The 25,595-nt window shown below is 44.7% G+C and overlaps 1 protein-coding gene across 2 annotated transcripts in view; it reads right to left on the bottom strand.

Annotated features, from left to right (window-relative positions):
• The window catches only part of TMEM87A (transmembrane protein 87A), a 276,779-nt gene that overhangs the window by 26,400 nt on the left and 224,784 nt on the right, over positions 1–25,595 (bottom strand). For both annotated transcript variants that reach the window (XM_040412084.1, XM_040412083.1), the window contains exons 16-17: positions 14,632–14,708; positions 10,299–10,360 (exon numbers count right to left, since the gene is read on the bottom strand). In XM_040412084.1, the coding sequence (XP_040268018.1) occupies positions 10,299–10,360; positions 14,632–14,708 (139 nt within the window). The remainder of the gene's footprint in view (positions 1–10,298; positions 10,361–14,631; positions 14,709–25,595) is intronic.

Raw genomic sequence — 25,595 nt, forward strand, 5'->3', positions numbered from 1 at the left:
CGCCATGCCCCTCATTGAATACCTTGGGGTGTCTTCTTTCCAAAATGGGGTCACATGTGGGGTATTTATACTGCCCTGGCATTTTAGGGGCCCCAAAGTCTGGTGTCCAAATGTCTAAAAATGCCCTCCTAAAAGGAATTTGGGCACCTTTGCCCACCTAGGCTGCAAAAAAGTGTCACACATCTGGTATCTCCGTACTCAGGAGAAGTTGAGGAATGTGTTTTGGGGTGTCTTTTTACATATACCCATGCTGGGTGAGATAAATATCTTGGTCAAATGCCAACTTTGTATAAAAAAATGGGAAAAGTTGTCTTTTGCCAAGATATTTCTCTCACCCAGCATGGGTATATGTAAAATGACACCCCAAAACACATTCCCCACCTTCTCCTGAGTACGGAGATACCAGATGTGTGACACTTTTTTGCAGCCTAGGTGGGCAAAGGGGCCCATATTCCAAAGAGCACCTTTCGGATTTCACAGGTCATTTTTTACAGAATTTGATTTCAAACTCCTTACCACACATTTGGGCCCCTAGAATGCCAGGGCAGTATAACTACCCCACAAGTGACCCCATTTTGGAAAGAAGACACCCCAAGGTATTCCGTGAGGGGCATGGCAAGTTCCTAGAATTTTTTATTTTTTGTCACAAGTTAGTGGAAAATGATGATTTTTTTTTTTTTTTTCATACAAAGTCTCATATTCCACTAACTTGTGACAAAAAATAAAAACTTCCATGAACTCACTATGCCCATCAGCGAATACCTTGGGGTCTCTTCTTTCCAAAATGGGGTCACTTGTGGGGTAGTTATACTGCCCTGGCATTCTAGGGGCCCAAATGTGTGGTAAGGAGTTTGAAATCAAATTCAGTAAAAAATGACCTGTGAAATCCGAAAGGTGCTCTTTGGAATATGGGCCCCTTTGCCCACCTAGGCTGCAAAAAAGTGTCACACATCTGGTATCTCTGTATTCAGGAGAAGTTGAGGAATGTGTTTTGGGGTGTCTTTTTACATATACCCATGCTGGGTGAGATAAATATCTTGGTCAAATGCCAACTTTGTATAAAAAAATGGGAAAGGTTGTCTTTTGCCAAGATATTTCTCTCACCCAGCATGGGTATATGTAAAATGACACCTCAAAACACATTCCCCACCTTCTCCTGAGTACGGAGATACCAGATGTGTGACACTTTTTTGCAGCCTAGATGGGCAAAGGGGCCCATATTCCAAAGAGCACCTTTCGGATTTCACAGGTCATTTTTTACAGAATTTGATTTCAAACTCCTTACCACACATTTGGGCCCCTAGAATGCCAGGGCAGTATAACTACCCCACAAGTGACCCCATTTTGGAAAGAAGAGACCCCAAGGTATTTCGTGATGGGCATAGTGAGTTCATAGAACTTTTTATTTTTTGTCACAAGTTAGTGGAATATGAGACTTTGTAAGAAAAAAAATAAAATAAATAAAAATCATCATTTTCCGCTAACTTGTGACAAAAAATAAAAAGTTCTATGAACTCACTATGCCCATCAGCGAATACCTTAGGGTGTGTACTTTCCGAAATGGGGTCATTTGTGAGGTGTTTGTACTGTCTGGGCATTGTAGAACCTCAGGAAACATGACAGGTGCTCAGAAAGTCAGAGCTGCTTCAAAAAGCGGAAATTCACATTTTTGTACCATAGTTTGTAAACGCTATAACTTTTACCCAAACCATTTTTTTTTTACCCAAACATTTTTTTTTTATCAAAGACATGTAGAACAATAAATTTAGAGCAAAATTTATATATGGATGTCGTTTTTTTTTGCAAAATTTTACAACTGAAAGTGAAAAATGTCATTTTTTTGCAAAAAAATCGTTAAATTTCGATTAATAACAAAAAAAGTAAAAATGTCAGCAGCAATGAAATACCACCAAATGAAAGCTCTATTAGTGAGAAGAAAAGGAGGTAAAATTCATTTGGGTGGTAAGTTGCATGACCGAGCAATAAACGGTGAAAGTAGTGTAGGTCAGAAGTGTAAAAAGTGGCCTGGTCTTTCAGGGTGTTTAAGCACTGGGGGCTGAGGTGGTTAATCACCCTAAATCGGGTGTCTGGGGTCCACAGCACAGCTGTGTGACCCTAGACCCCCCAGGGTGCTGCACCTTGGGGTGCATTTTTTATTTTTTTTTGTGCGTACGCTGACTGTGGCCGGCACTCTTAGTGTCCAGCCACTGTTAGCGCATCGCACACCCCACTGCTGATCAACTTCGGACGGTTGATCAGCGATTTTGAATTTTTTTATTTTTATTTTTCACATTTTGTGCCCTTTTTTTAGTTAGTCTATTTTTTTTGTCTGCTAGGTGTATGCTAAGTTCGCACACACCCGTGCCCCCACACACACGCACACTGAATAAAGATTTACACACACACTCCCCTATGGCCTGCCGGATGTTCTCGGCCGAGGAGGCATACGCCCAGCTTGCCTCCGACTCAGAGTCCCAGTGAGAACGAGGATGACCCCACTTTCCTTTTGTTATCCGCGTCCTCCTCATCATCTAGCGATGATGATGAGCCCCCAAGGCGGCGGAGACACCGCCAGGCGGAGCAAGGGGACCGCCATGCTAGTGACCATGTGGTCCACCCTAGTACGAGCAGCTCTGGGGCTCGTACTAGTTTTCCGGCCCACCAGTTAAATCCACCGGAGCCCCCTGCAGGTGAACTTGTCTGGTGTACCTCAGAGCGTTTTGAGCCCGTGATTCCTGATTTTGTAGGCCAACCAGGAATCCAGATTTCCACAGTGGGCTTCACTGAATAAGACTATTTTAGTCTTTTTTTCAGTGACCACTTTGTAAATCTAATGGTGGAGCAAACAAACCTGTACGCCCAACAGTTTGTTGCTCAACACCCGGGCTACTTTTTGGCTAGGCCAGGTGGCTGGACCCCGGTCAGTGCAGCCGAGATGAGGACATTTTGGGGCCTCGTGTTGCACATGGGCCTAGTCAAGAAACCTAGTGTCAGGCATTACTGGACCCCACTTTACAGTACGGCCATGACACGCTTACGGTTTGAGGCCATCCGGAAATGCCTGCATTATGCAGATAATGCAGCATGTCCCCCCCAAGGTGATCCTGCCTATGACCGCCTGTACAAAATCAGGCCGGTCACTTTGGGGCCAAATTTGTACAGGCCTATGTACCTGGAAGGGAGGTTGCGGTTGATGAGTCTCTCATTGCTTTCAAGGGGAGACTCCTTTTCCGCCAGTATGTTCCCTCTAAGTGGGCGAGGTATGGCGTGAAGCTGTACAAACTTTTGCGAGAGTACCTCAGGGTATACTTACAAGTTTTGTGTGTACGAGGGGCGAGATTCCCATATTCAACCTAATTTATATTCCAATTTAGCCACTGACAATCGGATAAAAAACTGGTTCTCAGACTTGAGACACTAAAAAAAAATTATTTTTTTTTGGGTGGTTTCTATTATGTAACCCTCACAAAGTGACTTCAGACCTGAACTGGTCCCTAAAAATTGGGTTTTTGAAAATTTCTGAAAAATTTCAAGATTTGCTTCTAAACCTTGTAACGTCCCCAAAAACTAAAATCTAATTCCCAAAATGATCCAAACATGAAGTAGACCTATGGGGAATGTAAAGTAATAACTATTTTTGGAGGTATTACTATGTATTATAGAAGTAGAGAAATTGAAACTTGGAAATGTGCAATTTTTTCCAAATTTTTTGTAAATTTGGTATTTCAAAATAAAAATAATTTTTTTTTACTTCATTTTACCAGTGTCATGAAGTACAATATGTGAGGAAAAAAAAAAAGGAATTAGTCTTACCGGTAATTCAGTTTCCATGAGATCATCACGACGGCATACAAGGAGATTGACCCCTGACCTCTGTAGGGGCAGGAACAGAGAAAGGTTAAATACCCCCCTCCCACCACCAACACCAGTGCTTCCAAAATCACACAGAGTAACCCGGTGGTGAAAAAACAACAAACAATGGAGAAGGTATTACTTCATACCTTCTGGAGACCCTCCAAAAGTTAAAAAATTTAGAAATATATGTAGGGAGGGAATAACGTGCCGTCGTGATGATCTCATGGAAACTGAATTACCGGTAAGACTAATTCCGGTTTTTCCATAGCATCATCACGACGGCATACAAGGAGATATACAAAATATATCAGTTAAGGGGGGGAGCTACGGCCTGGAGGACTTTCTGTCCAAAGGACAGATCAGAGGATCTGGAAAGATCCAAGCGGTAGTGTTTTATAAATGTATGGATGCTGGACCAAGTGGCAACTTGACATATTTCTTCCAGGGAGGTGCCAGCTCGCTCTGCCTGAGAGGAAGACATGGCCCTAGTGGAATGGGCCCTAATTTTGACTGGACATGGAAGATTTTGAATTTGGTAACACAGGTAAATGGTTTCCTTGATTCATCTCGTTATAGAAGACCGGGAGGCCTTCTGGCCCTTGTACTTTCCTGCAAAGAGTACTAGTAAGTTGTCAGATTTTCAGAACTTTTCGATACCAGATATATAGTTTAGGACTGCCCGTCTAACGTCCAGAGAGTGGAAGGAATACTCTCTGTCATTAGAGGGGTGTTGACAAAAGGAAGGCAGGGTAATATCCTGGCTCCAATGAAAGCTGGATACAATTTTAGGGAGAAAGCCTGGGTCGAGTCGGAGAATGATCCTATCATCCAGGACACGAAGGTAAGGTTCCCTAACGGACAGAGCCTGTAACTCGCCTAATCTGCGGGCCGAGGTTATTGCAACTAGAAATGCGGTTTTTAGGGACAATAATTTTATTGGACAATCGGCAATGGGTTCAAATGGTGGTAGAGTGAGACCCGTAAGGACAGTATTTAAATCCCAGGAGGGGACACGGGAGGTGATTGTTGGACGAAGTCTGGTAGCTGCTCTAATGAACCTTGTGACCCAACGATGACTAGCTATATCTTAGTCGAAAAAACAATTTAGGGCTGAGATTTGGGCCTTCAGGGTAGAGGGTCCAAGCCCTAGGTCGAAACCCTGTTAGGAAATCCAGGATTCTTTGAATGTTGGTTCTATGCAGGTGTGGAGATTTTTCGCCACTCCAGGGGCAGAAGCGCTTCCAGTTTTCAGGGTAGATTGCGGATGTTACCTTTTTCCTGGAGGCTCTCCAGGTAGTTATAACCTTATCTGATAAGCCCTGTCGTTTTAGAGTCTGGGTCTCAGGATCCATGCTGCTAGTATCAGAAGCTGTGGGTTTGGGTGTAGAACCAGACCTTGATGGAATAGATCCCCTCGTATCGGAAGGGGCCAGGGATCCTGGAGAGATGCGAACCAGCTCCTCTTCAGCCATAGGGGAGCGATCACGATTACTGTGGCCTTGTCCTGGCGAATTTTCGGAATTAAAAGGAAGCGGAGGGAAAGCATAGCATAGCTTCCAATGCCAACGGATGGCGAGGGCGTCCAAGGCGTGAGGTCTGTCCCTAAGGTTTAAGGAACAGAATGTCTCCACCTTTGGGTTTACCCTGGTGGCAAATAGGTCCACATCGGGCATCCCCCACTTGTCTACCACCAACCTGAATGTCCCTGAGCTTAAGGACCATTCCGTATGATCGATCCTGTGGCGGCTGAGGAAATCCGCTTCCATGTTCAGCGTTCCCTTCAGATGAATTGCAGAGATGGAGGCCACTTTCTGCCCTGCCCATGAAAATGTTTTCATTGTCAGTATTTGAAGAGTTGCTGATCGCGTTCCCCCTTGATGGGAGAGGTAAGCGATGGCATTAGTGCTGTCTGATAGCCCTCTTATATAGTGAAGACGTAGTATTCCCTCTGCTGCTTTCAATGCCTCCCAGACTGCTCTCCGTTCCCTGAAGTTTGACTACTGGGATTTGATAGATTGTGGCCAGGTGCCCTGAAAAAGATGATCCCCTACTTTTGCGCCCCAGCCGGACAGACTTGCGTCCGTTACTACTTGTATTAGGGGAGTTTCCTGCCAGGGAGCCCCTTGGGTAAGTTCTCGTGGTTCTTCCTCCAGTTTAGGGACAGAAGTACCCGAATTGGTAGGATTACTCGATGATCCAGGGAGGATTGACGCCTGTTCCAGACGCCCAGGATCCAAGACAGAAGAGGTCTGAAGTGAATCTGGCACCAGGGAACTGTCGGGATACAGGATGTTAACAGACCTAGCAGATTTATTGCTTCTCTGATTGAGCATGACCTTTTCTTCTGAAAGAATTAGATTTTTTGCTGAACAGTCAAGATCTTGTCTTGAGGTAGTAATACCGCTTGCCTTCGGGAGTCCAGGGTCATACCTAGAAAACTGACTTTTCTTGAGGGGGTGAGGACAGACTTGATTTAGTTTCTAATCCACCTGAGGTTGTTTAGGATGGACAGAAAATATTTCAGATCAGAGTTGATCTGATAGAGATCTTTGCTGATCAGGAGAAAGGTGTCCAAGTAGGTTTCCACCATAAGCCCCCTTCCCCTGACGAAAGCAACCATCTCTACCACCCTTTGGTAAAGATCCTCTGGGCCGATGAGATCCCGAAGGGGAGGGCTTTGAACTGATGATTATGAATTTCCAGTAAAGAATAAATTTGTTTAAAGGTTTTAGGTTTATGAATGTTCGAAATGTGCCTTCTTTTTTCCAGACTAGGAATAATGTTGAATAGTATCCCCGGCCCCCTGGGGTGATTACATTCGTCAGATTTTGGACTCCCTGTCAAAGGTTGGGTTGAAACATGTTAGTGAAACTTTATTTGGGGGTTTTGAAGACCACTCTATTTGATGACCTGTTCCGATTATTCTGGAGACCCAGGAATTTGGGGAAATAGATTCCCACTCCGCCAGGAAACTTAAGAGTCTTCCCCCCACTCCGGCATCATTGCTTGTCGGATAGTTTGTGGTGGGAAGAGGATTGACCTTTCCCTCTTCCCCTTTTTGGGTAACCCCAGCACCCCGACTTCCCTTTCCCCTGTAGCTTTTCTCTTGACCGGAGGAAGAGCGAAAGGGAAATCGGCGCCTGAAGGGACGACCCTCCGGAAACCCCTTTTTTTTTTTTCCCAGTGGCTTTTTCTAAAATTTTGTCCAAGACTGGACCGAAAACGTTCTCCCCGGAAAAGGGTATTGAGCAAAGTTTTAATTTTGAAGTCTTGTTCCCGGACCAGCACTTCATCCAAAGTGCCCGTCTGGTCGAGTTGGAAAGCGCCGCATCTCTGGCGGAGAATCGAGCCGACTCAGCCAAAGCGTCCGCCAGGAAGGCAGTAGCAAATTTTAAGAGAGGAAGGGAGTTGAGGATTTCTTCTCTAGACGTTTTATTCTCTATATGATCCTCTAATTTTCCCAGCCAAAGAAACATGGATCTAGCGACGGAAGTAGCCGCAATGTTAGTCTTAATATTAAACATAGCAGCCTCCCAAGATTCCCTGAGCAGGCTGTCGGCTTTACGATCCATGAAATCCTTGGGCTGGTAGGCATCCCAAATGGGAGGGATGTCTTTTTGTTCACCTTAGCAACCTGAACATCTATTTTAGGAATCTCATTGAAGATCTTGGATTCCTCGAGATCAAATAGTAACCTATTCTTAAAAGGAAGTAGAGACTCCCAGACGTCTTTCAGGGTCTGCCCATTCCTACAAATCATGTCCCTAATGTTCTCGTTTCTGGGAAACACACGTGTTCTTTTTTTTTTTCTCTTAACCCTCCAAACATTTCCTGTATAGAGTGGATAACGTTGTACTTCCTCCACACCCATTGTGGATCTGACCGCTCTGAGTAGGTCGGACATATTCCATAGAAAAATAGAATCTGCGGCCACTGTCCACAGAGTCCGAATCGGAGACTCTTTCCCCCTCTTCCCTTGACTTGGCCGAATGGACACTCTCGTCCGCTATGGCCTCAGAATAAGAAGAGGAAGGTGACCCAGTACCCTTCCTCTTGGGTTGCGGTAAATCAGAGGGATTAGCGGATAGGTGGGCCCGAGATCGAATTTCAACCTGTATCATAGATTTAAGTTCCTCTTTCAGAGAGGGTGCTTCGTCACGTACAATGTTTGATAAACAATTTTTGCTAAACTTTTTGGGATAATTGTTTAGAAGATTGTCATTACAGGAGATACATCTGAGGGATCTCTTGACCTCCCTTTTTGAGTCTCCTTGGACACCTGAAAGGAGGAGAAGGTTGCTATAAAGGGACGGTCAGAGGAAAGGGAGGGGGGGGGGGATCCAAAGAGGTGTATACTGGAGCCAGAGGCCTGAGGAATCCCCCAAATGTAACATCTGCACATAAAGTGGGCCTCTCAAGATATAGAGAGGAGACCCCAACATTATCTCCAGAGATAAGCAGTTAAAGACCAATAGTAAGCTTTAGACAGGAGGATCAATATTCTCCCCCCCCCCCCTTTTTTGCCGCAGGAGAGGGGGACCAGCAGACTCCCTGACCATGCAAAAAACACCCCCTGAGGGGACTCACGGATGGCAGCAGCGGTGGTTCGGTCTCCTTAGGAGAGCGTGCGTCCGTTCCAGACATCGCGGCAGAATACTTTTCCCTCTCAGTTCCCCCAGCAGGAGAGGCAGGTGAGGGGCCCCAGATTTCTCAGGCCAGGAGCATCCATTGGATATCGGGGCCTCGGCTTTGAGCCGGGCACTGTATGCCGCCTACGTCACTCCGGAGCGCCGGACGTGACGTCATCACCTATGCGCCACAGGCGCAGTGCGCGCAACCCTGCTGAAGCCTCGGTAGGCCAGGAGGGAGCAGTCGCCCTGGGATCAGGCCCCAGATATGACCGGAGCGAGTATTCCCATTAACACCCCTGCCCAGCGTTAGTACTGAGACCGCGGGAGTGCAGGGGGACGCCATGGCAGGATGCCAGCGATTTTGTCAGGTAAATAAAGAAATCATTGTAGTTCCTAGTTTCATCTCCCTGCATACAGGGAGACCTTTCTCTGCCCTGTCCTCTGTAGGGACAGGAAACACTGGTGTTGGTGGTGGGAGGGGGGTATTTAACCTTTCTCTGTTCCTGCCCCTACAGAGGTCAGGGGTCAATCTCCTTGTTTGCCGTCGTGATGATGCTATGGAAAACTATCTCAGAATGGCCTGGATAAGTAAAAGCGTTTTAAAGTTATCACCACTTAAAAGTAACACTGGTCAGATTTGCAAAAAAATGGCCTGGTCCTTAAGGTGAAATATGGCTGTGTCCTAAAGGGGTTAAGCATGCATGGGATAGGCATAAGGCCATCCTTCATATAAGATAGGGCCAAGGGCTATTCATAGTATTCAGTATATTGGGCAGACTAGATGGACCAAATGGTTCTCATCTGCCGACACATTCTATGTTTCTATGGTGAGTGCATGATATCCTTACTGTTTCAGCTGGGTTTGTACCTAAAGCACTGATCGCCTGTGATCTTCATCAGTTCATCATAAAATAAATAAATTGATTTCTGGCAACCTTGCAATCGTGATGACTTATAGAACAGAATTATTTAAATCACAGTGCCTGAAAAACATGCTGTTTTTCCCATTCCCAGAAAAAGAAAAATTAAAAGTGCTTGTCTCATAAAAAGACAGCCGTTGCGCATATGACCTCTACAAGGCCACCCGCCGCCCCCCCCCCCCCCCCCCCTTGCCCACCACCACAAGATAAAACAGAGCAGCACTGCAGGGGTGGCTCCCATTTTGGCGGTTTAGAACCCCCTTTTTATTGCATGGATGGGCATTCATGTATGGTGTGTAGTGTAAAAAATAAATAAAAATGATTGAAAAACTAATTAAGTTAGCTAATAAATGACATGTGCCCCAAAATTGTGCCAGTAAAAACTACAACAAAAAAAACATGATACAGCTTTGTTGCTTGAAATGTAAAAAAGGTCTGGCTCTTGGAATGAGTCAATGAATTAATAATAAAATAGCTTGGTCCTGAATACTAAAATAGGTCTGTTTTAAAGGGAACCATTCATGTTGTATATGCAGTCCTATCTGTGCATGGCATGGTATTTATACAACATGAATGGTTCCCTTTAAAACAGACCTATTTTTAGCAGGAGGAATTCAAACAGTTTTGTGGGAAATGATTCAGCGTAATGTGGACTCTTATGCATTGAAGGAGCTGGGATTTAAATGAATGCTCAGCTCCTTTATGACTTGCTCGCTGCAGATGTTTTACATGGCAAGTTCCCTTTTAGCAGGGAAGACACCCTCTTACCTGCAATACCTGTGAAACTTACACCAATCAATGGACAGTGGCACTGTGATTAACATTTTGGCAACTGACTACTTTTCCTGTTGCAACAGCTGCCAGCAGAACATCTTGTGCAGTGTATACTTACAGCTTTAGTAACTTTAGCATTTCCATTAGTTTCGGGCTTAGAACTTCTCATTTTCATCCCCTCTGTAGGAAAAAATGAAATGACGTTTTTTAAAAAGGCATCCAAAGCGAGGAATTATTTCCAAGGTGAATAAAAGTGAACAGGACAGATCCATTTAATTGAAGTGAATGGGATGGAGGAGCTGTAATTACACTGCTCACCACAGCAATGTCGACAGCAAGCAGATAATCCTCTGCATTGCCACACTAGCATTTGTTCCTGTGAAGTTGCTATTCCTGACCTGGCCTGGCTTTTACCCCGACTCTGACTTACTGGTTGTGATTCTGTTTGGGTTTGGACTCTCCTGGTATAGACCTTGGCTTGGTACGTTTTCTGGTTCTGTCACTACTACTTTCACACTAGTGCTTTTGCTGGATCCGGCAGGGCTCAGCAAAAACGCTTCCGTTACTGATAATACAACCATCTACATCTGTTATGAACGGATCCGGTTGCATTATCTTTAACATAGCCAAGACGGATCCATCATGAACTCCACTGAAAGTCAATGGGGGACGGATCCGTTTTCTATTGTGTCAGAGTTAAACGTATCCGTCCCCGCTGACTTACATTGTGGGTCATGACGGATCCGTCTTGCTCTGCATCCCAGGATGGAAAGCAAACCGCAGCATGCTGCAGTTTGCTCTTCAGTATGAGAACGCATTACATTCTGTTTAGTTACGTTTTGTCCCCATTGACAATGAATGGGGACAAAATGGAAGCGTTTTTTCCGGTATTGAGCCCCTATGACGGATCTCAATACCGGAAAATAGAAACGCTAGTGTAAAAGTAGCCTTATTTTGTTCTCCTGTTTTCCACTCCCTGATTCGGGCCCAGCACATATATAGGGAAAGGGCTGCCATCCAGTTTCGGGCTTTCGGTTGTGCAAGTAGGCAGGGACAGTGCTAGGCAGGAGTACAGGGCTCCCTGTTTCCTACCAAGACACTCTACCTTGCAAATGTAATCATGTCTGGGGTTTTACTTGTTTATGTGGTATGTTGTCTGTTCTTTGAATACAGAGGTACTGTAAACCTGATGAGAAGCTTTGTATAAGTCCTTCTGAGATTCTTATTTCCCACTTGCTCCGGTTTGCGTTGCAAACTGTATCCACAGACTTTTTTAGTTTATTGTTTCACTACCCCAAACACATAAATGCTGGTGGTGTTTATCTCCTAGGAGAGCATAAGGATTAGGCGGGAAAAATAAAAGTAATCTCTCCCTGAGATTATCTGCTCAGGAAAATCTGGGAGAGCTGCATTACACTGTCTCACAGTCCCGGGGATGAGTCTCATTAGAATTGTGGTTGACGCTAGGGAGGCTGGTCTCTGTCACGGCCTGCTAATGGCTGTTCGCCAGATGTTTTGATCTGCCAGACAGGGAGATGCAGCGGCAGCCATGCACGGGGTAAACCTAATCTATATAAGGGGCCTGGATATTCGGAGGCATGTTTTAGACTTTGGAAACCCCTTTAATTGGTATCGTCGTCTGACCCACATAAACCTTACCACAAGGGCATTTCAACATATAGATAATGCACTTGCTATCACGTGTGAAATACCCTCTAACATAGGAATGGTACAGAAGTGGTATGCTCTTTGTAAAAGACATTCTTTTGGTCTGATGTTATTAACGATCCCCCCTTTGCAAATGTCCATTGTAAATGCACATAAAGAGATCCAAGTATTAGAGATAGATTTATTTTTAAATTCTATCGAAACGGGACACCCAAGATTATCTACATAATAGGGTGTATACATGACTCGAAGAAAGGAGGAAACAAAAACGGCCAATTAAAGGTGGATCAACTTCAGCTGAGACCTGTCTGAGTGAGACAGGAGGTATGACACTGCGATCTTCAAAATATAAAAGGAATATCTCCGATTTTTCAGTAACAGAGGCATCTTCAGAGGATACAGACATAGGCAGCAGTGGTTCTACAAAACGAAAGAATAAAGGCAAGAGGAGAAAGACAAAGAATTGAAGTCCAAAAACAACAAACGGACTTACGGTTAAAATTTTCTCTAGGACAGTAATGACAAGTGAACTGTCAGTCTTGGAAAAAAGTTTGGGTTTTGTTCCTACCTATAACCAGGAGTCATTTAAATTTATTGGTTGATTTTTATACATTTTCCCGCTGCGCCGGAGCTCCATTTTAATGCATTGTTTTGGTGAAGGGAGAGCAAGAACTATGCGCGAGTCTGATGTTCCATCAAAATTGAGAACCCACTGCTGGTATGATCCGGAGGTGGATTCACATATGTTACAATCATTTCAACAACTGGTTACTAGTGACATTTTAAAAAAATGGAACAATATCAGAACACGCATAGACCTAACCTTACAGAGGAAGAAAGAAAAGCTATTATATTATTAACAAATGACAGGTCTATAATAATCAAAAAGGCAGATAAGACTTTTTGATAAGGAGCAACAGGGGTAATAAATAAAAGTTCTGCCGAGACTTGGTCACAAATGTCTAATGAATAGGTGTACTGTAAATTAAAAGGGGACCCTACTTTCCAGTTCAAAAAAGGAATTGATGAGACATTGGAAAAAGCGTTGGCTGAAAGCATTATAAATTATATCCAGAATAAAGCACTAGAAAGGATTATCCCTGTGTTCGAGTCTTATATCTACTGCCAAAGGTGCACAAGGATCTGACATTTCCCCTGGGATGTCCTATTGTCTCGGGAATCAAATCCTTGTTGCATCCTTTGGCAGTATACATTGATAGTTATCTGCAAGAAATAGTACGTAGATTACCAGACTGTTTGCGTGACACTGGAGATTTTCTGTTACAAAAAATATAGATGTCACGGATGTTACCCTTTTATGTTCATTAGACAATCAATATGTCTACCGTACTTTATGTTGGCATCACTTTGTATGTAAATATCATTTTATTTTTTTGGATGTTAAATGGATTAGAATTTTAGATACAACTTAAAAAATGTTAATCCTTTTTAAGGCTACTTTCACACTAGCGGCAGGACGGATCTGACAGGCTGTTCACCCTGTCTAATCCGTCCTGCTGCTATTTCGCCGTGCAGTTGGACTGCCACTCCGTCCCCATTGACTATAATGGGGATGGGGGTGGAGGTCCGGCGCAGCACGGCAGTACTGCATGTCCAACTTTTTAGTCTGGCGGCCTCTCATCGCGCACTGTGCCGGAGCTCGGCCCCTGTCCCCATTATAGTCAATGGGGACAGAGCGGCACGGAGAAATAGCGGCAGGACGGATCCGACAGGGTGAACAGCCTGTTGGATCCGTCCTGCCGCTAGTGTAAAAGTACCCTTATTGACCAATTTAGTTAAAAAGTCACTTTGTGGGGCTTACATAATAGAAACCACCCATAAATTACCCCATTTTGGAAATTGCATCCCTCAAGTTATAGAAGAGAAATTTCAAATTTCACTTTTTTTATTTGTAGATTTTCCATTTTAATCAAATTTTACTGAAAGACAACAAGGGTTAACAGCCAAACAAAACTCAATATTTATTTCCCCGATTCTGCAGGGTATGTGGTCGTAAACTGCTGTATGGGCACATGGCAGAGCTCAGAAGGGAAGGAGCAACCTATGGATTTTGGAGGGCAGATTTCACTGGGATAATTTTCAGGTGCCATGTCACAATTAAAGACCCCCGTGATACACCTCTACAGTGGAAACTCCCAAAAGGTGACCCCATTTTAGAAACTACGATAAGATGACTATTTTGGAGTACATATGATTTTTTTTATGGCTCGATATCTCGCTTTTTATGAGATAGCGATACCTAATATGTATTTTTTTGGCTTGATGAAGGAAAAAGGGCACTTTTTTTTATTGTAAACTTTTTTTTTTCTTACACACTTTTTTGTACTTTTTTCCCTTATTATTTTTGTCCCACTATGGGACTTCAACATTTCAGGGTCGGATCTCTGTTTTAATGCATTAAAAAACATGCTGTATTGTACCACATTGAAACTGTTAGTTTCACACTGACAGTGTGCCTATGAGACCCAGTGATGCTGGTGTATACAGCTAGGCCCCTGCAGTGATCAGATGCGAACAGCTTCTGTGCCTGTCCGATCAGCATGACATACCATTACGTCAATTTGCCGGACCTCACTTCCCGCTGTGACATAACAGTACATCACATGTCTGGAAGGGGTTAACATATTGTGCAACTTTGAAAGTTTTAAAAGGTAGCAGACATTGTAAATAACAAAAAATGTGGAAACTGTCTGTTTAGTTAACATTCATATTGGCAAGTATGTGTGTGACGATATGATTATCATTTTACATGAGTTCCATACCAAAGCTCTCTTTCAGCATAGGTTCTTTCTGTTCATCGTCGTCATCATCTTCTTCATTAAGTGGTGAAAACGCAAACCTAGAGGAGAAAACAAAACTAATGAGAAATAAAGGCAATTATACAGAGTATAACACTGTGCAGAGATTTCTGACAAGGCAGCTAGAAAAGCTTATGGGTTGAGGATAAAAACTGATGGGCTACAAAATAGTGGAAGGTATCAATTCCTTAAAGGGGTTGTCTCATCATAGACAATGTGGCATATCGCTAGGATATGAATGAATTGTCAACTGGATGTTACCACATGGAGGTGTGTTCCTGCACAGTCTGACATTGGAAGCACTGAATGGACTATATTAGGCAAGAACACACCCCTATTTAGTAACACCCAGTTGGCAATTCTGTGCTCCCAGGAACTGAACTGCTAGTTCAAGCCACTTGTTTGCTATGGCAGCCTATGAGGCCTGTCATAATGTTTGCAGGGCTTGACAGGAATGTATTATTCTCCCATAGGCTGCAACGGTAATTCAATGCAGTCTATGGTCAGACAATGTCATGTTGAAGTCCCCTAGGAGGACTTAAAATGTGTGCAATTTTTTTTTTTTTTTACAAAATGTAAAAACAAAATATATAAACACCCAGATCACCCCCTTTTCCCCATATTAAAAATTTATTTTAAAAAAACATTGTTCCAAACGCCCGTACTAATAAAATATAAAAATATTTACACACTCCAAAATGGTATCAATAAAAACTACAGAAGAGCCTTCACTCATGCTGCTATTAGAAAGTACAACTTGTCCCACAAAAAAACAAGTCCTCATACAGCTATGTGAACAGAAAAATGAAAGTTCCAGAAAGGGAGGGGGTAAAAAAAAAAAAGAAAAATGAAAAGGAAAAATCGCTTCATCAGGAATTACCCATTGCTATGACAAATCTGGCAGTGTGCACATAGCCTAAGCAAAAAACAAGACTGGGTCCAAAATACAGAAGTGGTGCTAATTAGGGATGAGCGAAACCGAACTGTATAGTTCGGGTTCGTACCGAATTTTGGGGTGTCCGTGACACGGACCTGAACATTTTCGTAAAAGTCCGGGTTCGGCGCTTTCTTGGCGCTTTTTGAAAGGCTGCAAAGCAGCCAATCAACAAGCGTCATACTACTTGCCCCAAGAGGCCATCACAGCCATGCCTACTATTGGCATGGCTGTGATTGGCCAGTGCAGCATGTGACTCAGCCTCTATTTAAGCTGGAGTCACGTAGCGCCGCACGTCACTCTGCTATGATCAGTGTAGGGAGAGAGGTTGCAGCTGCTTCTGTTAGGGAGAGATTAGGCAGGGATTTACTCAGCAAAAACACTTAATTCAGTGATCGATCTACACCTGTGGATCATTGAACTGCTGCTATTTAATTGCTCACTGTTTTTAGGCTGCCCAGAGCATTTTTATGTCACTTTTTTCTTGGGTGATCGGCGGCCATTTTGTGTCTTGTGGTGCGCCAGCACAAGCTGCCACCAAGTCCATTTAACCATCAATAGTGTGGTTATTTTTTTGCTATATCCTACATCAGGGGCTTGGCCGAAGCACAGTTTTTGTTCTGGGTTGAATACAATTCCCAACTTAGCAATCCCCTAAATATTTTTTTTCTGCTGTATCAGGCCAAGTTTAAATTGATCCATAAAAGGGTATATTAGATTGAAGGTGTGGATAGTGTCATCCTCAATAACTTCACACGCTACCGTGCATTTACAAGTTTAAATAATTCTGTCCGTAAACGTATACCTGTCACCCAGCGCCTAAATAATAGGCCTAAAATTTATATTCAGCTAAATCTATGTTTATTGCTGAGGCTGGTCAATTTATTTAGTGTCCGCCAAAGCACAGTTTTTGTTCTGGGTTGAATACAATTCCCAAATTAGCAATTCCCTAAATCAGTGGTTTCTGCTGTATCAGGCCTACTTTAAATCTATCCATAAAAGGGTATATTAGATTGAAGGTGCGGATAGTGTCATCCTCATTAACTTCACACGCTACCGTGCATTTCCAAGTTTAAATAATTCTGTCCGTAAACGTATACCTGTCACCCAGCGCCTAAATAATAGGCCTAAAATTTATATTCAGCTAAATCTATGTTTATTGCTGAGGCTGGTCAATTTATTTAGTGTCCGCCAAAGCACAGTTTTTGTTCTGGGTTGAATACAATTCCCAACTTAGCAATTCCCTAAATCAGTGGTTTCTGCTGTATCAGGCCTACTTTAAATCTATCCATAAAAGGGTATATTAGATAGGGTCATTCTCAATAACTTCACACACACGCTACCGTGCATTTCCAAGTCTAATTCTGTCCGTAAACGTATACCTGTCACCCAGCGCCTAAATAATAGGCCTCAAATTTATATTCAGCTAAATCTGTTGATACTGCTGTGGCTGGTCAATCTATTTAGTGTCTGCCAAAGCACAGTTTTTGTTCTGGGTTGAATACAATTCCCAACTTAGAGCAGAAACCACAAATTTAGGGAATTACTATCAGGCCAAGGTTAAATCTATCCATAAAAGGGTATATTAGATTGAAGGTGCGGATAGTGTCATCCTCAATAACTTCACATGCTACCGTGCATTTCCAAGTTTAAATAATTCTGTCCGTAAACGTATATCTGTCACCCAGCGCCTAAATACTAGGCCTACAATTTATATTCAGCTAAATCTGTCGTTACTGCTGTGCCTGTATTAGTGTAATATGGTACCTAAATAGATAGCCAGATAGTGTTAGGTGCCTGTAAAAAAAGGTCTGAATTTGAATTCAATACATTGGGCCAAATAATTTTTTTCTTATTGTGGTGAACGGTAACAATGAGGAAAACATCTAGTAAGGGACGTGGACATGGTCGTGGTGGTGTTAGTGGACCCTCTGGTGCTGGGAGAGGACGTGGCCGTTCTGCCACAGCCACACGTCCTAGTGAACCAACTACTTCAGGTCCCAGTAGCCAGCAGAATTTACAGCGATATTTGGTGGGGCCCAATGCCGTTCTAAGGATGGTAAGGCCTGAGCAGGTACAGGCATTAGTCAATTGGGTGGCCGACAGTGGATCCAGCACGTTCACATTATCTCCCACCCAGTCTTCTGCAGAAAGCGCACAGATGGGGCCTGAAAACCTTATCAGGGATATCAGCATATCAGGGAAACTGTCTGAGCCTCAAGTTATGCAGCAGTCTCTTATGCTGTTTGAAGACTCTGCTGGCAGGGTTTCCCAAGGGCATCCACCTAGCCCTTCCCCAGCGGTGGAAGACATAGAATGCACTGACGCACAACCACTTATGTTTCCTGATGATGAGGACATGGGAATACCACCTCAGCACGTCTCTGATGATGACGAAACACAGGTGCCAACTGCTGCGTCTTTCTGCAGTGTGCAGACTGAACAGGAACAAATGGACGGCACTATGCTTCCTTCAAGGTCCAGGTGCACGGTCAGCAGGTCGAATCCCCATGTACTTGTAATAGAAAGACCAGCACTCCGTAATTTCAAAGTTGAAAGAAAATCTCTTTATTCGTCACCCATATGTACATATGGGTGACGAATAAAGAGATTTTCTTTCAACATTGAAATTACGGAGTGCTGGTCTTTCTATTACATGAACAGGAGGTCAGGGATGAAGACGATGCGGGGGACGATGAGGTCCTAGACCCCACATGGAATGAAGGTCGTGCCACTGACTTTCACAGTTCGGAGGAAGAGGCAGTGGTGAGACCGAGCCAACAGCGTAGCAAAAGAGGGAGCAGTGGGCAAAAGCAGAACACCCGCCGCCAAGAGACTCCGCCTGCTACTGACCGCCGCCATTTGGGACCGAGCACCCCAAAGGCAGCTTCAAGGAGTTCCCTGGCATGGCACTTCTTCAAACAATGTGCTGACGACAAGACCCGAGTGGTTTGCACGCTGTGCCATCAGAGCCTGAAGCGAGGCATTAACGTTCTGAACCTTAGCACAACCTGCATGACCAGGCACTTGCATGCAAAGCATGAACTGCAGTGGAATAAACACCTTAAAAACAAGGAAGTCATTCAGGCTCCCCCTGCTACCTCTTCTGCTGCTGCCGCCTCGGCCTCTTCCTCCGCCTCTGGAGGAACGTTGGCACCTGCCGCCCAGCAAACAGAGGATGTACCACCAACACCACCACCGTCACCAAGCATCTCAACCATGTCACACAGCAGCGTTCAGCTCTCCATCTCACAAACATTTGAGAGAAAGCGTAAATTCCCACCTAGCCACCCTCGATCCCTGGCCCTGAATGCCAGCATTTCTAAACTACGAAATGCTGTCATTCAGGCTGGTGGACACAGACAGCTTCAAACAGCTCGTGTCGCTTGCTGTCCCACAGTATGTTGTTCCCAGCCGCCACTACTTCTCCAAGAGAGCCGTGCCTTCCCTGCACAACCAAGTATCCGATAAAATCAAGTGTGCACTGCGCAACGCCATCTGTGGCAAGGTCCACCTAACCACAGATACGTGGACCAGTAAGCACGGCCAGGGACGCTATATCTCCCTAACTGCACACTGGGTAAATGTAGTGGCGGCTGGGCCCCAGGCGAAGAGCTGTTTGGCGCACGTCCTTCCGCCGCCAAGGATCGCAGGGCAACATTCTTTGCCTCCTGTTGCCTCCTCCTCCTACTCGGCTTCCTCCTCCTCTTCTTCCACCTGCTCATCCAGTCAGCCACACACCTTCACCACCAACTTCAGCACAGCCCGGGGTAAACGTCAGGAGGCCATTCTGAAACTCATATGTTTGGGGGACAGGCCCCACACCGCACAGGAGTTGTGGTGGGGTATAGAACAACAGACCGACGAGTGGTTGCTGCCGGTGAGCCTCAAGCCTGGCCTGGTGGTGTGCGATAATGGGCGAAATCTCGTTGCAGCTCTGGGACTAGCCGGTTTGACGCACATCCCTTGCCTGGCGCATGTGCTGAATTTGGTGGTGCAGAAGTTCATTCACAACTACCCCGACATGTCAGAGCTGCTGCATAAAGTGCGGGCCGTCTGTGCGCGCTTCCGGCGTTCACATCCTGCCGCTGCTCCCCTGTCTGCGCTACAGCGTAACTTCGGCCTTCCCGTTCACCGCCTCATATGCAACGTGCCCACCAGGTGGAACTCCACCTTGCACATGCTGGACAGACTGTGCGAGCAGCAGCAGGCCATAGTGGAGTTTCAGCTGCAGCACACACGGGTCAGTCGCACTGCGGAACAGCACCACTTCACCACCAATGACTGGGCCTCCATGCGAGACCTGTGTGCCCTGTTTCTAGTACTCCACCAACATGGCCAGTGGCGATGACGCCGTTATCAGCATTAAAATACCACTTCTATGTCTCCTTGAGAAAACACTTAGGGCGATGATGGAAGAGGAGGTGGCCCAGGAGGAGGAGGAGGAAGAGGGGTCATTTTTAGCACTTTCAGGCCAGTCTCTTCGAAGTGACTCAGAGGGAGTTTTTTTGCAACAGCAGAGGCCAGGTACAAATGTGGCCATACAGGGCCCACTACTGGAGGACGAGGATGAGGAGGAGGATGAGGATGAAGCATGTTCACAGCGGGGTGGCACCCAACGCAGCTCGGGCCCATCACTGGTGCGTGGCTGGGGGGAAACGCAGGACGATGACGATACGCCTCCCAGAGGACAGCTTGTCCTTACCTCTGGGCAGCCTGGCACACATGAGCGACTACATGCTGCAGTGCCTGAGCAACGACAGCAGAGTTGCCCACATTTTAACGTGTGCAGACTACTGGGTTGCCACCCTGCGGGATCCCCGGTGCAAAGACAATGTGCCCACCTTACTTCCTACACTGGAGCGTGATAGGAAGATGCGCGAGTACAAGCGCACGTTGGTAGACGCGCTACTGAGAGCATTCCCAAATGTCACAGGGGAACAAGTGGAAGCACAAGGCGAAGGCAGAGGAGGCGCAAGAGGTCGCCAACGCAGCTGTGTCACGGCCAGCTCCTCTGAGGGCAGGGTTAGCATGGCAGAGATGTGGAAAAGTTTTGTCAACACACCACAGCTAACTGCACCACCACCTGATATGGAACGTGTTAGCAGGAGGCAACATTTCACTAACATGGTGGAACAGTACGTGTGCACACCCCTCCACGTACTGACTGATGGTTCGGCCCCATTCAACTTCTGGGTCTCCAAATTGTCCACGTGGCCAGAGCTAGCCTTTTATGCCTTGGAGGTGCTGGCCTGCCCGGCGGCCAGCGTTTTGTCTGAACGTGTATTCAGCACGGCAGGGGGCGTCATTACAGACAAACGCAGCCGCCTGTCTACAGCCAATGTGGACAAGCTGACGTTCAAAAAAAGAACCAATCATGGATCCCACAGGACCTGTCCATCCCTTGTGCAGATTAGACATTTATAACTACCTCCCCTTAACCATATATTATTGTACTCCAGGGCACTTCCCCATTCAATCCTTTTTTTTTATTTTCATTTTACCATTATATTGCGGGGCAACCCAAAGTTGAATGAACCTCTCCTCTGTCTGGGTGCGGGGCCTAAAAATATCTGACAATGGCCTGTTCCAGTGGTGGGTGACATGAAGCCTGATTCTCTGCTATGACATGAAGCCTGATTCTCTGCTATGACATGAAGCCTGATTCTCTGCTATGGGACCTCTCTCCTCTGTCTGGGTGCCGGGGCCTAAAAATATCTGACAATGGCCTGTTCCAGTGGTGGGTGACATGAAGCCTGATTCTCTGCTATGACATGAAGCCTGATTCTCTGCTATGACATGAAGCCTGATTCTCTGCTATGGGACCTCTCTCCTCTGTCTGGGTGCCGGGGCCTAAAAATATCTGACAATGGCCTGTTCCAGTGGTGGGTGACATGAAGCATGATTCTCTGCTATGACATGAAGCCTGATTCTCTGCTATGGGACCTCTCTCCTCTGTCTGGGTGGCGGGGTCTAAATATCTGACAGTGGCCTGTTCCAGTGGTGGGTGACATGAAGCCTGATTCTCTGCTATGGGACCTCTCTCCAATTGATATTGGTTAATTTTTATTTATTTTATTTTTATTTTTATTCATTTCCCTATCCACATTTGTTTGCAGGGGATTTACCTACATGTTGATGCCTTTTGCAGCCCTCTAGCTCTTTCCTGGGCTGTTTTACAGCCTTTTTAGTGCCGAAAAGTTTGGGTCCCCATTGACTTCAATGGGGTTCGGGTTCGGGACGAAGTTCAGGTCGGGTTCGGATCCCGAACCCGAACATTTCCGGGAAGTTCGGCCGAACTTCTCGAACCCGAACATCCAGGTGTTCGCTCAACTCTAGTGCTAATCTTTATTAAGAATTTCAAAAACAAATATACATTACTTTACTTTCCTAAATAGTCCCCTTCAATTGCAATGCATTTTCCCAGCATCATACCAACTTTTAAATTCCATCAGCAAAAGATAATTACTCTTTACCGGAAATTAGATTTTCCATACGCCTCCACAACGGCACTAAACAGGAGGATTAACAAAGAAAACAATACTAGGAAGGGACTGCCGCAGACAAGACTTTCTGTCCGAAGGACAAGTCCCTGTTAGCCATAACATCAAGTCTGTAGTGTTTAAAGACAGTGGATGGACTGGACCAGGTCGCAGCCTGGCAAATCTGGGTTAAAGATGCCGAGGCACCTTCTGCCCAGGAAGTTGACACTACCCTAGTCGAATGCGCTCTCAGATTTATCCAGCAAGAAATTGCAGTTTTTGAGGCCCCTTGACCTCTATTCTGCCTTGAGTACTGAACTAGTAGATGATCTGACTTCCTCAATTGTTTAGTGACCTCTAGATATGATAGGACAGATCTTCAAACATCCAAAATGTGAAACTTCTTCATGCCTGCCGACTTAGCCCGAGGACACAAGGTGGGCAATAAATTCTCCTGCTGGCAGTGAAATTTGGAAAATACTTTGGGCAAAAAAGAAGGTTCATGTTTCAGCACAATTCTATCGTCCAGAATGTTAAGATAAGAAGGTCTACAAGATAGAGCTTGAATTTCCCATATTCTTCTAGCAGAGGTACCACCACCATAGTTCTTTAGTTCAGAGTTATTTACTCGAGAAGGAAAAGTCACTACTTTGTCTAGTGAAAGTGGATTCCGGTTACAAGACTCCAGAAGAAAGCCATCCTGATCTCACATTCTTGTGAGAGAATAAGCTCTTGAGAGTCTCAGAAGATGGTCATCAAGTTTCTTGCCAATGGTTGAGTCTTGAATTTCTTTGCTACAGGAGATATCGGATGCTACCATATCCATCTCGCAATGCTGAACCCATGTTTCACCGCCATTGACTATTTTTTGCAGCAAATTGTCACCTTCGCAATAACGACCAAGTTATCTATAAAAGAGAACTTTATCCCCATACTGAGAACACATGTTGAGATGAATTAGTGCTCCCGGAACACTTTTTGCCCACAAAGAGTGTATGATAAAACGCTGTTCCTCTTTGGTAATTTATAAGTTTAGCATCCAACTTCACCTCAGGGTGACAACCCATGCTAAACTGCAAGATCAGCCGGCTTGCCAAACACAAACAAATACTCCTTTCTCTTGAAATCAGCTGTGTATTTTAAAGCTGCAAAAAATGCTGTCTGGACATACTCTTACATACAGAAGTATTGCGTGTATTAGCTGAGCAATCAGGGCTCAGGCTCCCCTAAGAAATAGCACTAAATAAAGAAAGAGAAAACTTTTTAAAAGTGCTGGAAACTAGTTTAAAAAAAAATCATGTAACAACCCCCCCTCCTGTTTTCCTCAGTAAATATCCTTTACAATATCAAAGAACATAAAAAAGTACACATAATTTGTATTGATCACACTATTCAACTTGCATGTGAATAGCCAAAAATAAAAGGATAAAATTGCAGGTCTGCAAATCTCAGATGCGCAAAATATGGATTTGGTCCGTGTGCCGCCTGCATTTTATTTGTGGACCCTTTGTATTCAATGGGTTTGTGGTCTGCATTTTGTGGAACAGACATACTAACATGTCCTACAACTTGTCTGCAGAACGTGGACAGCGGACACATTGAAGAGAGAGGCCTCATGATAGCGATGGTCTAAAGTCATGGCTTTCAATTTTGCTTGAAGCCAACAATACGCTTGTCTGCATGTAAGCAACGAAACATGCGGCTTGCCAGCACACCTAAGGATCCAGCTGTTTCAGGTTCCGCCCTGCACTGCGATAGTTGGTTATAATTTTGCCACCATCATTATCACCATGTGTGCCATAACTATGATCAGCCTCATCCCCTAGTTTTGCCTGTGAAAACTTCTTGACACCCTGCACCAACTGCCCCACCTCTTCCAGTTGCTCAAAATAACACTTCCAGCTGTGGTAGTCTGATGCATGATGTAATCACTAACCACTTTATGCTGCTTGTACAGATGCTCCAGCATATGCAAGATGGAAGGAATTCCAGAGAGTGAAAACGTTTCAGACTGAGCGGTACAGAGCACTTGGCCACATAAGAAAGGCTTAGTTGCGTATGATATGGTCAACACTTTCTTCAAGCCAGGATACTTATTTAGGTCCAACATACAGTCATCATCATAGTAGTCATCCTCCTTGCCGCTTTTCTCAGACTGTGATATGTAAGTGCCCCTACAGCCATCACCTTGGTTACAAGTGGCACCACTATCACCAACACAGCTATGCATTTCCATCATCATTTCCTCTGCTTGAACCTCCTCCTCATGGCAGTCCAAATGTTAACTGTTCTCACACAACTCATCAACTTGAAGACTATCTTGAATATCTTCCATAGCACCAGGGGTGTTGTCTCTTCTTATAAAAAAGGATCCTCACTAGGAGGGTGGCAGTGAAGACAAAGATGATGTGTATGAAATTCTTCTTAGGGTCTGCAAAGAGGAGCAGCAGTAGAACCTGGTTCAAAAGCTCGGTGTCAGACTTAGAGGTGACATCAACATTATCCTGTTGTGGCTGAGATGATGACTAAGCCATGGAGTCCACAATACCATCCTTTTCCTCCAAAATAAGTATCTGTAACCTAGCAGAAGTGAGGGAGAACTGAGGCCTGTTACTACTACTGGCCAAACAGCTGGTGCTGACTGTGCTGCAGCCTGCACTACTACAGCCACCTACATTTTCACTTGTGTATGAAGTCGCATGAGCCTTTCATTTCATGACCCCACCTTTCAATTAATTTCATGACCCCACCCACTGTCACTCTGATGTTTACCATTTTATTTTAAAGAATATTCAACCCCTTCAAGACCCTGCGTTTTTTTAGTTTTTGCATTTACAATTTTCACTTCCTGCTTTCCCGGAGCCATCATTTTTTCTTTCCACATAGCCATATGTTGGCAGCCAAAATGTTTGTTGTCGGTGACACTCAAAAGTACACTTATTGAGTACTTATTAACTGTAGAGTTTTTGAGGGAAAAGGTAACAACTACACAGTGTTTGGTGGAACTATGATGATTAAAACATAGTCAGCTAGTAGATTTCTATTTTGGTGTCTCCAGTTGTGTGTGTTTCCCTGCCACACTGTTCAAATACCCTCCCCCTCCCCAACTGGTAACCTCCATTTGGATCTTCACTGCAATCTGCTGATATTTCATTCATAACCTCTAGCAGGAATAATAAAGGGATACCACAACACAGAGTGAAAAGAAAAGATGCTCCAGTTTTGTTATTACATGGGGAATACAAATAAACGGACATGTCAGGAAAGGTTATGGGTCCTCTTTAAAGGGAATCTGTCACCAGTTTTCTGTTGTCCTCACTTTTATACCCTAACATCTCCAGCACATGAAATGGAGTCCCCATATTCATGAGCTCACGGCTCTCCCCGCCCACCTGCCTCTGACTGACAGTTTTTTTTCCAACTGAATCAGCAGCAAATGGGCGGGGAAAGCCAGGAGCTCATGAATGTTTGGGACTCAATCATAGAAGTGACCCAGCATTTTGCTAAAGGGA

Source organism: Bufo bufo, chromosome 11, assembly GCF_905171765.1.
Source record: "Bufo bufo chromosome 11, aBufBuf1.1, whole genome shotgun sequence".
Lineage (NCBI taxonomy): Eukaryota > Metazoa > Chordata > Amphibia > Anura > Bufonidae > Bufo > Bufo bufo.